Genomic DNA, 12,813 nt, shown 5'->3' on the forward strand with positions numbered 1-12,813 from the left:
TTCTTGATGCTCATGTAATGTCCCCCCCCCCAGTGAGAGAATTATAAAGGCCCATACAGAGGGAGGTGACGAGGAGAGGACGCATGGGCAGGGTTCTTCAATATACAGCAGGTCTGTCATTATGTGGTCAAGCCTGTGAGAGACGGAAATAAAGATAGAGAAGAGAGGACAGAGAAAAAACTATGAGAGAGAGAGAGAGAGAAAGAGAGGGAGAGAGAGAGAGAGTGCAGAAAAAGATGCATCAAATGAACATCAACTTTCTTTAAGGTCAGACGACCTTGAACATACCAATGAGACTTTTGTCTGCCAGAAACATGATGGGCATGAAGTGAGAGGGTGAAAACAGACCATACGTACCAACTCTATCAGGTTTGACACACTTTCATGTTCACAACCTCCAAACAAAACACGATGCAAGAAGTCACCCAGAAACGTCTGAAACAAGTATTCATTTATTCAATCTATTTCACCAATTGCAGCCAACCAGTAATGTGCACATATTTTACCAAGGAATTTCCAAATATCTGGAAACATTCACAGTCTCTTCCCGAGAGTCTCTTCTGAAACATGTAGCTTCAACTGCCTGAACATGTTTAAGGGGAAAATTGCACCAATACTTTGTTAAATATTCTTGTGTTTATTATGGATATTATAGGAAAGTGTGAATGATGAGCCTTCAGCATGTTAGCTCACAGATTTTTTTTCTTTGAAATATCAAGCTCAGGAAGGACAAGACAAACATTCACTGTGTTCCCTTAAAGGACAGTTTAATTTGGTTTTTTGTTTGTTTGTTTGTTTGTTTTCAGGAATAGCAAAGAAAATACAAGTTTCCTATGAATTGGCATTACTGATATTGTGATCACTTTTGAGAAATAGTTATTTTTGTCATTTTGGTTATGGTGATTTAATTGTAGAAGCTGTACTTGTACTATGTGCAGGGTTAGGAAAATTCAATTTAACTTGGGATGTTGTCTCATTGACAAAATTAGTTGAAAGAAATAGTTTCTTCTTCTGATTTTGTTGTATCGTGTATCTGATTGACCGAATAGAAACTACACATTGTTGTTTTTGGCAGATTTCTCAACTGTCTTGTGACATGATTCATCCGTGTCAGGACTGATGAATGTCAGGTCTTTATTAAGTTACTAAGCCTGACGTCATTACAATTTAGACTAAAACTTAACTGCAATATTCTTCCATAGTCTACATGCAAAGTAGCAATTCAGCATGAATCCAAGTGAAAATGTTTGTTAATTTGCATATTTAATGTCTCAAGCCTCAGCTTGCTTTACGTTCCAACGTGTGCGGTTGTGCAAGGACCGGTTCAACGTGGCTTGCGCCATTAATTTTCCTGTTGAATTTCTTAAAGCTGCTTTGCTCTCAGGGAAGCAGATTCTTCAGGTTGGGTTTTATTTTTTATACCCGCTAAAACCCTCAGTTCTTCTTGCCTTTAAAGTCTCGAGATAAACCTCTTCAAGTAAGCATTGTTTTGTTAATACAGACCACAAATCAGGACTATAAATGTAGAAAGAGTTAATTTATTTCATCACTGAGACCAGACACTACTCGATGGTAGATACTGTACACGCAGGTTGTTTAGCAACACCAGGCACAATACCCCACTTTAAACTAAGTCTTACTGATGTGTTGTGAACACAAGTGTTTACAAGGCTTGATCTATGATGCCCCCTACTGGCGAGTGCAATACCCCAAAAAACAAAACAGCATTTTGCTGGTGGTAAAGTCCCATTATATTATTGAGAAAACTGGGCAGGCACATTTAGAAAGAAATATGTAATTAATATTTTGTTGTTTTTGATAACAACGATGACGATGGATGATGGATTTACACTGTAAGTAGTAATATTGCTACATAAGAGATGCCGTAATGCATATTGCCTCATGAAAAAAAACCACTTGTACTTTTTGCTTTTCTGCAGCCAGTCACCAACTGCTTCTGGGAGTGAGATGCGTGGGTGGTTGTATGTATTCTTCTTAATATGTACCAAATAATTTCAAGGACTTAGATGAAATGTTTTGAACATGTTAAGAAATCTCATCTGTAGCATTTGTACAAATATACAAAGGTTTTGGTGACATTTTTCTTTTCAAGTCAATATCTCCAGTGAGGAAACCATGTTATTTGTAGTTACTACAGTTTTTAAAACTTTCTTTGTGGGTTAGTTCAGTTCAATATTGTTCAGACAACTTTATTTATCCCAAAAGGGCTAATTCATTTGTAACTTCCCAGTGGACATTTCCATTAATGCATACACACAGTCGATGAAAAAAGAAGAAAGGTCAATAATGGAATCGTCACTCTGTTAATGAAACCATTAAGCATGAGAAGTAGGGAGACATCAGAGGAGCAAGATAAAACCTAAAAGATAAAAAGATAAAAGATATAAAAGCAGCATATAAGATAAAAACAAGGCAGAATAAAAGCAGCAGGAACAATAATTAAAACAATAGTTAACACAATAAATACATTATGTCCTCGAAATAAAGTAATTCAAAGGTCATTTAAAAAGTCGTTTGAAATGTTATTTACTAATCACAAGGTGTTTTATTTCATGTTTGCGCAACACTAATCCAGAGAGAGAGAGAGAGAGAGAAAGAGAGAGAGAGAGAGCGAGAGAGAGAGAGCGAGAGAGAGAGAGAGAGAGAGAGAGAGAGAGAGAGAGAGAGAGAGAGAGAGAGAGAGAGAGTCAATTCTGCCATCTAGTGAATAAACTACATGCCTGCAACTTGTCCAGTCGCTTCTTGTTTGTAAAACACGGGCACACAGTGATCAAGAGTAAGCACATCAGTTTCTAACTCACCTTTTCTACTTATAAGAGCATTTGTGCTGAAATAACTCCGTGAGAATAGATAAGTGCTGATATGATGCTCCAACACAGAACAAACTGTTGAAAGTCTGAAGTCTGTTATTGAACATATTTGATCTTAAACCGCATCATGGATCATGATGCCTTTTTGGAGGCATCTTGAATATTCTTTGGTGGATATATTACTAGTATTATTGTGGTGCTGTTTTTCAGCATGGGTACATGCACAGCAGTATTATTCACAGATGTATCTTCAATCAAAGTTTTTTTTTTTTTTATCAAAACACAAATTATATTTGAAATGTAAAAAAAAGTAATAAATTCCTAGAGCTTATAGAAAACACTATTAGATCTAGTTAAAAACACAAATTTGGGAAAATTGTTCAAACTACCTGGCTTCAGTTGGAATAAATTTCACCATTTGCAGTTAAAATCCTTTCACTGTCTCCGTGAATCGCCCTCAAAAAGATTTAATGGCTCAAAAAATAAGTAGTCAAGTAAAGTACAAACATTTTAAGAAATCTACTTATGGCATGAATAACAATGACTTTAATTGCCAATTGTAAATCCAGTATGAGACTTTTTAAGTAGGATCAAAATATTATTCAAGGTCCACTTTGATTATTTGAGAGTTGTTCATTTAATTAAATGTCCATTTCCTGTTGCAGTGTACAGTAGGTAGATTGCATTATTGTGTTGTTTGGCTCTCATGAATGGTAATGTTGTGGCCAATTTATTCAAAACACTTCCAACTACTTTAGCATAATAACAATTCCGTCAAAGGAGTCAGACTGTTAAACAATTTGAACAGCAACATTAAACAAAAGTAGCAAAATGAGTAATTGCATTTAAAAACTGGATGAAAGCCAAAATATTTTTCCTAAAAAGTACAGGGAAGAACAAAACCAACAAAATGTATAATTCATGAGATAATGTGATTAGAATGTCTGTCAAAAACGAAATATAAAGACAACAAATCACACAATTAGAACTGTGGTGGGGGTGATAATAATGGGGGGGGAACTTTTTTGAAGTTCATGAAATTATGCAATATTTTCCAAAGAGCAATTTGAAATGTGTGTTAAAAGGGAGGTAAAAATTTTTTTTTAAAGATTTTTCTTTTTGCACCCTTTTATTTACATAATAATACCAAAGATGGAGATTCTAAGAATTGTATTATTTACTTAGCAAACGAAATAAACCATTTCAACTTGAACTTCTGTTTCTGCTCTGCATCAGTCAATTTCAAGTTCTCTGTTTTGACTGATGACATATTCTAAACTTTTAATGTACCCAAAGGCATCATGCAAAGCAGCTACTTTGCAAAAATCAGAGAGCACTAAAAGTCCATGTAAGCCATGGGGACCCAGGTCTGCCCATCTTAGACAGACTTCTGGTTTATGATGAAACTGCTCTCCAATGGCTGTCCCTTTAACAAGGCACTAGTCCCTTTTAGACATTGGTGATTTAAAAATATCTACTCCTACTTTTAGAGCTTTACATCATCAATCCCACTTACATTCCTGATCTTGGTTAATCCCCATAGACCTGCTTGTATACCAACGTCTTCAGGTCAGAGACAGATTGTTGGAACCCCCAATACCCACTGCAGGATAAGAGGAGATGGATCGTTTCTTTTTTGTGAAAAAACAAACTGTGAATTAAGCTGAATAAGCTGCCTCTGTCTATACAATGCTCTGACTCTTAATTCTTTTAGGAAGCAATTGAAGACTTCTTTATTTAGGTAGACTTAAACAGGGATGTTTACATCTGTCGATCCATGTGCTTAAGAGTTTCATTTTCTTCTTACTTTTCTTTCTACAGTTTCTCAATAGGAGTTACCACAGCAACTAATCTTTTTCCAGTACCCTCTGTCCACCGTCCCCTCCTTCCTGACACCTCTCACTGCACCCATCGACCTCCTGACTGACCTTTTTTTTTTTAATGTATTTTTTTAATGTATTTTATTTATCCATGCATTTATGTTCCAAAATTTCCCATATGCAACAAGGATTTTGATATGTGCATGAATTTGCAAAATTGTGAAGAAAATGGACACCCAAAATAGCTTGGAGCTTATCATGTTGATATCCAACACACCACTACCCACTGCCACCTTCTACTGCTCCTTCTGCCTGGTAACTTCATCCTCCGGATCATTTTCCATAATTAACCATCTCAAACTTGTCTCTTACCTTTCCACCAAGCTGTGCAGTGTTCAATCAGTGAAATGTCCTATATTAAATCTGATTAACATGTTACTTTGGGTTAAACATAAGTTCCTCATGTAGTGACCTGCTGGTGTAATTTAACCTTATCTTAGGGCATTCCTACCTTCTCAGCTCACATAGAAGCATACTTACACGCACACACGCACACCCACACACAGGCCTGAGAACCAGCGTTAACCTGCTTTGTTGTATCTCTGAATGAAAATGTAACTGCCTACTTCAACCGTGTGAATAAAATTGGGCAACAGAGGGAAGGAACTTTGCAGATCGATGAACGACCTGTGAGGTGATTTCATTTATCTGCCCTTGCGCAAGAATATCAATTGTTTTGATTGTCATTACTCTCGATACTGGGGTTTGTCTCTTTCTCTCATTCTTCCAGGTTTTATACCTAACAATGTACTGTTTAGTGCCATCTTGTGGATACAATTTAGTCATGCACATAGTCTTGATATCGTCTCCCTCAGAATGAGACGATTACTCGCTTTTAACTAAATGCAGAGCAGATTTACATCACTCACATTTAAATGAACACGATTCTATAAAGCACAGCAACAAGCACTGAAACAACTCATGCAAATTCAGAGGCAGCAGACCAACAAACTTAAGCATTAGTCATCTTTAAAGTGATCGAGCTCTAAGGGTGTGACTTGGCAGAGACATAATAAAATCTGAACTGACGTGTGGTGCTATATCACTCTTTTTTCTACACACTGAAAGGTGAATTTTTAGGAAGTAACGCTGATCATCCTTTCTTATCCAATGAAGTCCAGCCACGATTTTCGGATATTGACTTATGTAGAAGGATCTGATTGGGCCGCATGTGCAGAAAGCTGCGCTCTGATTGGCCGGTGGTTGTGCGTGGTGCGCAGCCATTGGTCGGTTGTCACGGGTTTAATAGAGTGGGCTCTTTGGGTGGGAGAGGCGTCCTGTCAGTCTCTGCTTAAACGGTGCTGCGTGCACTTCCCTCCTCCGGCTTTTGTTTCAGGAGTTCAACACTCACCCTGTCCTTCCAATCCCAAAATGAAACGAGTTTGGCTGCTGGGGCTTCTTTTCGCCCTCCTGGCCTTCGGTGAGTATCAGGAAGATTTAAGGTCGTTATTGTCCAACATTGTCGCTCCTGTTAGCATATGAGCTAGCGGCCAGTTGCTCATTCATCACTGGAATCTTTTTAATTTGTGTTCATTTATCATCCGATGTGCTCGTGGTTGATTTTACGTTCATCACATTTTACAAGAATGTTATCTGCCGTCACTAATTATCGCCTTTCTCGGAAGTTTCCTGGAGAAACCTCTTGTGTCTTGAAGCAGGCTCGTGTTAGCTTACATCCTCGTGTTGCTGCTCCGAATCTGCAAAATGTAATTTCTGAACTAATCAGTTTTTTTTTATCTCGTTTTGTTGATCATTTTCCATTGTGTAACTGAAGAGTGAAATCTCTCCTCGATAAACTTGCATGTGAAGTCTTTTCCTACACCCAACAGGATTAGTATGACCAAAATGTCATTGTAACTTTTAATATTTGTCGTTTACAGCAACTGTGAAGGCTGAGGATGAGGTTGATGTGGATGGGACAATAGAGGATGATCTGGGGAAAAGCAGAGATGGCTCCCGAACAGATGATGAGGTGGTGCAGAGGTGGGTGTTACTTAAACCATCTCTTTCTACCCTACTCAAAGAAAAACAGTTTTTGCATTAGCAAAGGTCGGGTAAACTTGTAGTTGACCACACAAGGTCAAACTGACCACGATTGCGCACACATGTTATGAGGGCAGGGGTTTGCAGTGTCTCCTGTTCACTGCTCATTAATGGCAGCCTTCGGCATACACCGATCTCCTGAGGCATTGAGCAGGTTTCGCTGTTTTTGTCTGGCAGCTGTGATTTGTTGTGTACTTGACTCTGATCTTTCCTGTGTCCGTCTCCAGAGAGGAAGAGGCAATCCAGCTGGATGGCTTAAATGCAGCTCAGATTAAGGAACTCAGGGAAAAGTCTGAAAAGCATGCTTTTCAGGCTGAAGTTAACCGCATGATGAAGCTGATTATCAATTCTCTGTACAAGAACAAGGAGGTGAGTTTCAATAAATAGGTTTATTTTTAGTAATCTTTACTTAAGCATGTTTAGAAATGCACATGTACAACATGATTTAGAACTTGTTTCTCTTTTTCAGATCTTCCTGAGGGAGCTTATTTCCAATTCTTCAGATGCCCTGGATAAGATCCGCTTGCTTTCACTGACCAATGAGGATGCAATGGCTGCCAATGAAGAGTTGACCATCAAAATAAAAGTACGCACAATTGATCTGGAAAATTTACTCGTTTATGTTCAATCTTCTATATGACCAAGTCTTGCATGTTAATGTGTTTGTGTTGCTGCCGTCCTCAGTCTGATAAGGAAAGGAACATGCTCCACATCACTGACACGGGCATTGGAATGACCAAAGAGGACCTGGTAAAGAACTTGGGCACCATCGCCAAGTCCGGCACCAGCGAGTTCCTCAACAAGATGACAGAAATGCAGTCAGATGGCCATTCTACCTCTGAGCTGATCGGGCAGTTTGGCGTGGGTTTCTATTCGGCTTTCCTCGTCGCCGACAAGGTCATCGTCACATCGAAGCACAACAACGACACCCAGCACATCTGGGAGTCAGATTCCAACCAGTTCTCCGTCATTAGTGACCCCCGAGGAGACACGCTCGGCAGAGGAACCACCATCACGTAGGTTTTCTATCATTATCCAGATATAAGATTTATAGAAATCCACCCTTGTAGTAGTATTCCCCCAACTTTAATTTTATGCTTCTCTATGTAAATTCAGGCTTGTTCTGAAGGAGGAGGCTTCTGACTATCTGGAGCTGGAGACAATCAAGAACCTTGTGAGGAAGTACTCTCAGTTCATCAACTTCCCCATCTACGTCTGGGCCAGCAAGGTGATTGCTAATGACTATTTCTTTTATACTTTGACTCAGACTTGCTCTGAACACACACTTCGATATGACAAATACAGAGTCAAACAAATAGTGAAATAATTTTTCTGAACTCATCAGACTGAGACGGTTGAAGAGCCCATTGACGAGGATGCTGAGGCAGCGGAGGAGCCCGAGAAGGATGCTGAAGACGAGGCTGAGGTCGAGGAAGAAGAGGAGGATAAGGACAAGGACAAACCAAAGACAAAGAAGGTGAAATACTGAGTATATACAGCTCTAGTCTTGGGTTAAAAATCATTAAGAACTACTTGGCGAATGGAATTTATTGTCCATCTCATGAAATTAAGAGGATATATGATGGCGGCGTTTTCAGGGGTTTTTGACAGTGTTGTCTCTGTAGGTTGAGAAGACCGTGTGGGACTGGGAACTGATGAACGACATCAAGCCCATCTGGCAGAGACCAGCAAAGGAGGTTGAGGAGGATGAATACAAAGCTTTCTACAAGACCTTCTCAAAGGTACGAACACACAATCGTTTGCCAAATCACAATATATTTACACTGAAGTTTCTTGTGTGCATGTTTTAAACTCAAATTTGGTGGTTAATATTCCAAACCTTTTTGTCTTTCTTTCTTGAACAGGACAGTGATGACCCTCTAGCTCACATCCACTTCACAGCTGAGGGTGAAGTGACTTTCAGGTCCATCCTGTTTATTCCTACCTCAGCTCCCCGTGGCCTGTTTGACGAGTACGGCTCGAAGAAGAACGATTACATCAAGGTGAGGACCTACATCGGGGTTTTGTATCAAATAGAATAGAACCGTTTCTCCTCCAGATATGCATTAACAATTTTAATCGTTTCTCTTGCAGCTTTTTGTGAGGCGAGTTTTCATCACGGACGACTTCAATGACATGATGCCCAAATACCTGAACTTCGTCAAGGGAGTGGTAAGTTGCATTTAAGAGTCATGCACTGGTATGAACTGCTGACTTTTTGCTTCAGTCACTAAGTGACCTTTATTCTGTCAGGTTGACTCAGACGACCTTCCTCTGAATGTGTCCAGAGAAACTCTGCAGCAGCACAAACTGCTTAAGGTGAGAAATGCTATTTTACTTCATTAACAGTTTGTTTTTATGCTCTTACTCATTGATATTGTGTTGAATTTGACCAAAAGCATGATGGGTTTTACATGGATCAGAAAGAGCTCTTGAGATGTGTTAAATTGCCTGAAAGGGACTTGATGGGAATCTAACCAGCGTTGCTCATCACATCTGTCCAGGTCATCCGTAAGAAGCTGGTTCGTAAGACTCTGGACATGATCAAGAAGATCGCGGAGGAGCAGTACAACGAGAAGTTCTGGAAAGAGTTTGGAACTAACGTCAAGCTGGGCGTCATCGAGGATCACTCCAACAGGACCCGTCTCGCCAAGCTGCTGCGCTTCCAGACCTCCAACAGCCAAACCGAGCTGGCCAGCCTGGAGGAGTACGTGGAGCGCATGAAGGAGAAGCAGGACAAGATCTACTTCATGGCCGGTACCAGCAGGAAGGAGGTGAGTGGAAGCATACATGTCTGGTGCAACGTCTTGAAACCAACGTGTGCAAAAGTTCTCAACAGCTGTCCCGTTCCAACACCACAGGCCGAGTCTTCCCCATTTGTAGAGAGGCTGCTGAAGAAGGGCTATGAGGTGGTCTACCTGACGGAGCCTGTGGACGAGTACTGCGTCCAGGCGCTGCCTGAGTTCGATGGAAAGCGCTTCCAGAACGTGGCAAAGGAGGGTGTCAAATTTGACGAGAGTGAGAAGGCCAAAGAGAAGCGAGAGGCCCAGGAGAAGGACTTCGAGCCCCTCACTACTTGGCTGAAGGACAAGGCTCTGAAAGACAATGTAAGGTTATATTGGCAAAAGCAATGGTACATTTGCCTCCTGCTGCTAAATTCTCAAATGATTAAACATTTTTTTTTTGTGTGTCTCCCAACAGATTGAGAAGGCTGTTCTCTCTCAGAGGCTCACCAACTCGCCCTGTGCTCTGGTTGCCAGTCAGTACGGCTGGTCAGGAAACATGGAGAGGATCATGAAGGCACAAGCTTACCAGACAGGGAAAGATATTTCTACAAAGTAAGTAACTGCCCACTATTCATGGCTGCATGTCTCATTAACCTTTACTCAATTCTGTCATTCTTATCACCTCTCTCATCCTCAGCTATTACGCCAGCCAGAAGAAAACCTTAGAAATCAACCCCAAGCATCCCCTCATCAAGCAGATGCTCAGCAAAGTCAATGTAAGTTGGAACCACAACATTTATGACTCATTTTACTGATGCCTCCCGAGTTCTCTTGTATTAAATGATGTCCTGCAACAATTTGAGTATGGAGTACTGTAATTGGTGCGCGGAGCCTGATGTTTCCTTTCCTTGTCTCCACAGGAGGATGCCGAGGACCAGACCGCAGCAGATCTCGCTGTGGTTCTGTTTGAAACGGCGACACTGAGGTCAGGCTACCAACTGGCTGATACCAAGGCTTACGGAGACAGGATAGAGCGCATGCTCCGACTCAGTATGAACGTCCCTCTGGATGAACAGGCAAGTTGCTGATCGAGAAACTTTTTCCATAGTGAACATTTTATCACGGAGGGCATTGATCATTGCTTATTTTCACTGTGGATATGGTTTAAGTTGGGTTGGGGGTTTTTTTTGTGTGTGCGTGGCTGAGACCTGTGAAATTCTCATGAATTAATTGAGACTACTTTTGCACAGGTTGAAGAAGAACCAGAGGAGCCTGAAGAGGCAGCTGACGACTCTGAAGATAAAGATGAAGAAGAAGAAATCATGGATGAGGATGATGAAGAAACGGTGAGAACACTTGCATGACCTGCATCCGCTACTATCAGAATCAACGTGGCGATGTAATTCATTACTTTTTGTTCATTTTGCAGGAAAAGACACACAGGGTTGAACTGTGAAGCACTGATTGGGAGAGCGCGCAACAAGGCACCTGGCACCGGTTCTAGTGTCACCGTGGTCGACATTCTGGGTGGGGTTCCTGGGTTTGGGGTTTTTTAAGATGCGCATCGTTTGTGGTTTTTTGTTTGTTTTTTTGTTTTTACATTCCTCATGACTGTAAATTTGTTAATATTTAACTGACCTGTTTCTGGAAAGCTGCAATCTGTCTATTGATCAATAAATGTTTCCTGGAAAAACATTTAAAATTTGGTATTTTTGCTGTAATGCAGTTTCATCACCCACCCATTCAAACCTAAAGACAATCTTGCAGTCGAACCTTGAGTGAACATTCTTTGAGAATAACTACTAAATGTGCCCCTTACAAATGTACTTCACTGTGAGGAGCAGGTTTAAACAACTCCACTTTGTTCCTCTGTACCGATATTTGGGTTTAGTGTTTGTGTGGAAGTCTCAATTCAAGGAAACTTTTTCTTGCCTTGACTCTTCCTGTAAAGTATCAATGCTGTAACTGCCAAGCTGACGTGTGAAATAGTTACTTGAACTCAATGGCACAAGTAGGGAAATTGGATGGAGGGATTTGATGAATTATTACTGCATTGGATGGTTTCTAGATGTATAGCCCATGTGCAAACAAGTCGAACGCATGGTCTGAAAGTGTATTTACTTGTCCACTAGGGGGCGGTTCACAACAATTAAACCCAGAAGTGGTCGCAGTGTATGAGGGTATTATTGAAGCAAAACTATTTGTCTATGCGTGTGGTGAGTTTGCCTGCAGTTCCTGCATGTATTACATCTCCATAGATAATCAATTATGTTTTTCCATCACACAATGTCAAGGATCTTCTGTCCACTGATTAAAAGTGAGTCTATTCAACTTTTTAGGCTTTTGCATTTTCCTCTTGATGGTTGCTACAGCGGATCAAGACTTTTGACCTCGTGTGCTTAAACTCCAGTCTCTTTGCGACCTCAAACTCCGTTCATCCTCACAGTTCCCCCGTCCTCTTTCCCATTCACACACGGGCACAATTGCATTCCTCTCCTCTGTAATGGAAACCTTCACACATCCATGTTTTCCTCAACCTTTCATTTGTTGCAACAAGCAGTTCTTGTACTCTATAAGACAATATAAAGACCTGATGGCATAAATTAACTAAAAATATGTGAAAACACCAATATTATAAATCAAAATAACATGCTGTATAAGAAACCATTACACAATGTATTGCAAAGGAAAGCCTTCTCCAGTTGGTGGCACTGTTATCCCGATCTGGAAAGAAGGAAGCTTTGAAGTAAATCAAACTAAAACTAAATTTTATCATCAAATTGGTTTTTTACTGGAGTTTATGGTTTTTAAGTTTACAGAATGTACAAATCCCTCTAAAGAAACAAAACCTTGCAACATACACGTTTGTTTTATTTGTATGTCTTTCTCATCATCAGCTACAATTAACCATCACCATTTCACCTCAAAAGCAGAGAAAGATCCTGCAACTCAATGACCAACTCTTCCAAAAGTTGTCAATATGTGATATTTAAGCCTTGAGAAGTGTGTTGCCCTCCCAAGTGATTGCAATCTAATTATTTACTTCATGGTCATATAATACATCTCCATTATCTTTGTCAATCATCAGTAGTTCTTGTTTATCAGCTTTGTTTTTGTCTAACGGTGCTATTCTTTTCACCAAACCCCTTGCATGTTGTAATAACCTGCAGTCGCAGGCTCCAGGGTCTGTTGAGAAGCATTAGGCGTAAACATTATTCAGGATCCACGGTTCAGAGAGCAGGCCCCATGCAAATGAGTCTTCCAGTGGAGACCATCATGGAGCTGTACCGTACACCCCAAAATAATTAGCCCCGTGGCACACAGCTCACTGTG

The 12,813-nt window shown here is 40.4% G+C and overlaps 1 protein-coding gene across 1 annotated transcript; it reads left to right on the plus strand.

Moving 5' to 3' along the window:
- Window positions 1-5,996: 5,996 nt before the first annotated feature.
- Window positions 5,997-11,811, plus strand: hsp90b1 (heat shock protein 90, beta (grp94), member 1). Its single transcript, XM_080504377.1, has 18 exons — window positions 5,997-6,131; window positions 6,592-6,694; window positions 6,982-7,123; window positions 7,224-7,340; window positions 7,439-7,770; window positions 7,871-7,982; window positions 8,100-8,231; window positions 8,380-8,496; window positions 8,620-8,757; window positions 8,849-8,926; window positions 9,008-9,073; window positions 9,259-9,528; window positions 9,616-9,861; window positions 9,956-10,092; window positions 10,178-10,256; window positions 10,401-10,556; window positions 10,731-10,826; window positions 10,910-11,811. Exons 1-18 carry the CDS (start codon window positions 6,083-6,085, stop codon window positions 10,934-10,936), a joined length of 2,397 nt encoding a protein of 798 aa, XP_080360503.1. The 5' UTR covers window positions 5,997-6,082; the 3' UTR covers window positions 10,937-11,811.
- The last annotated feature ends 1,002 nt before the right edge of the window (window positions 11,812-12,813 follow it).

This window comes from Blennius ocellaris, assembly GCF_963422515.1.
Source record: "Blennius ocellaris genome assembly, chromosome: 11".
In the NCBI taxonomy this organism is placed as follows: domain Eukaryota; kingdom Metazoa; phylum Chordata; class Actinopteri; order Blenniiformes; family Blenniidae; genus Blennius; species Blennius ocellaris.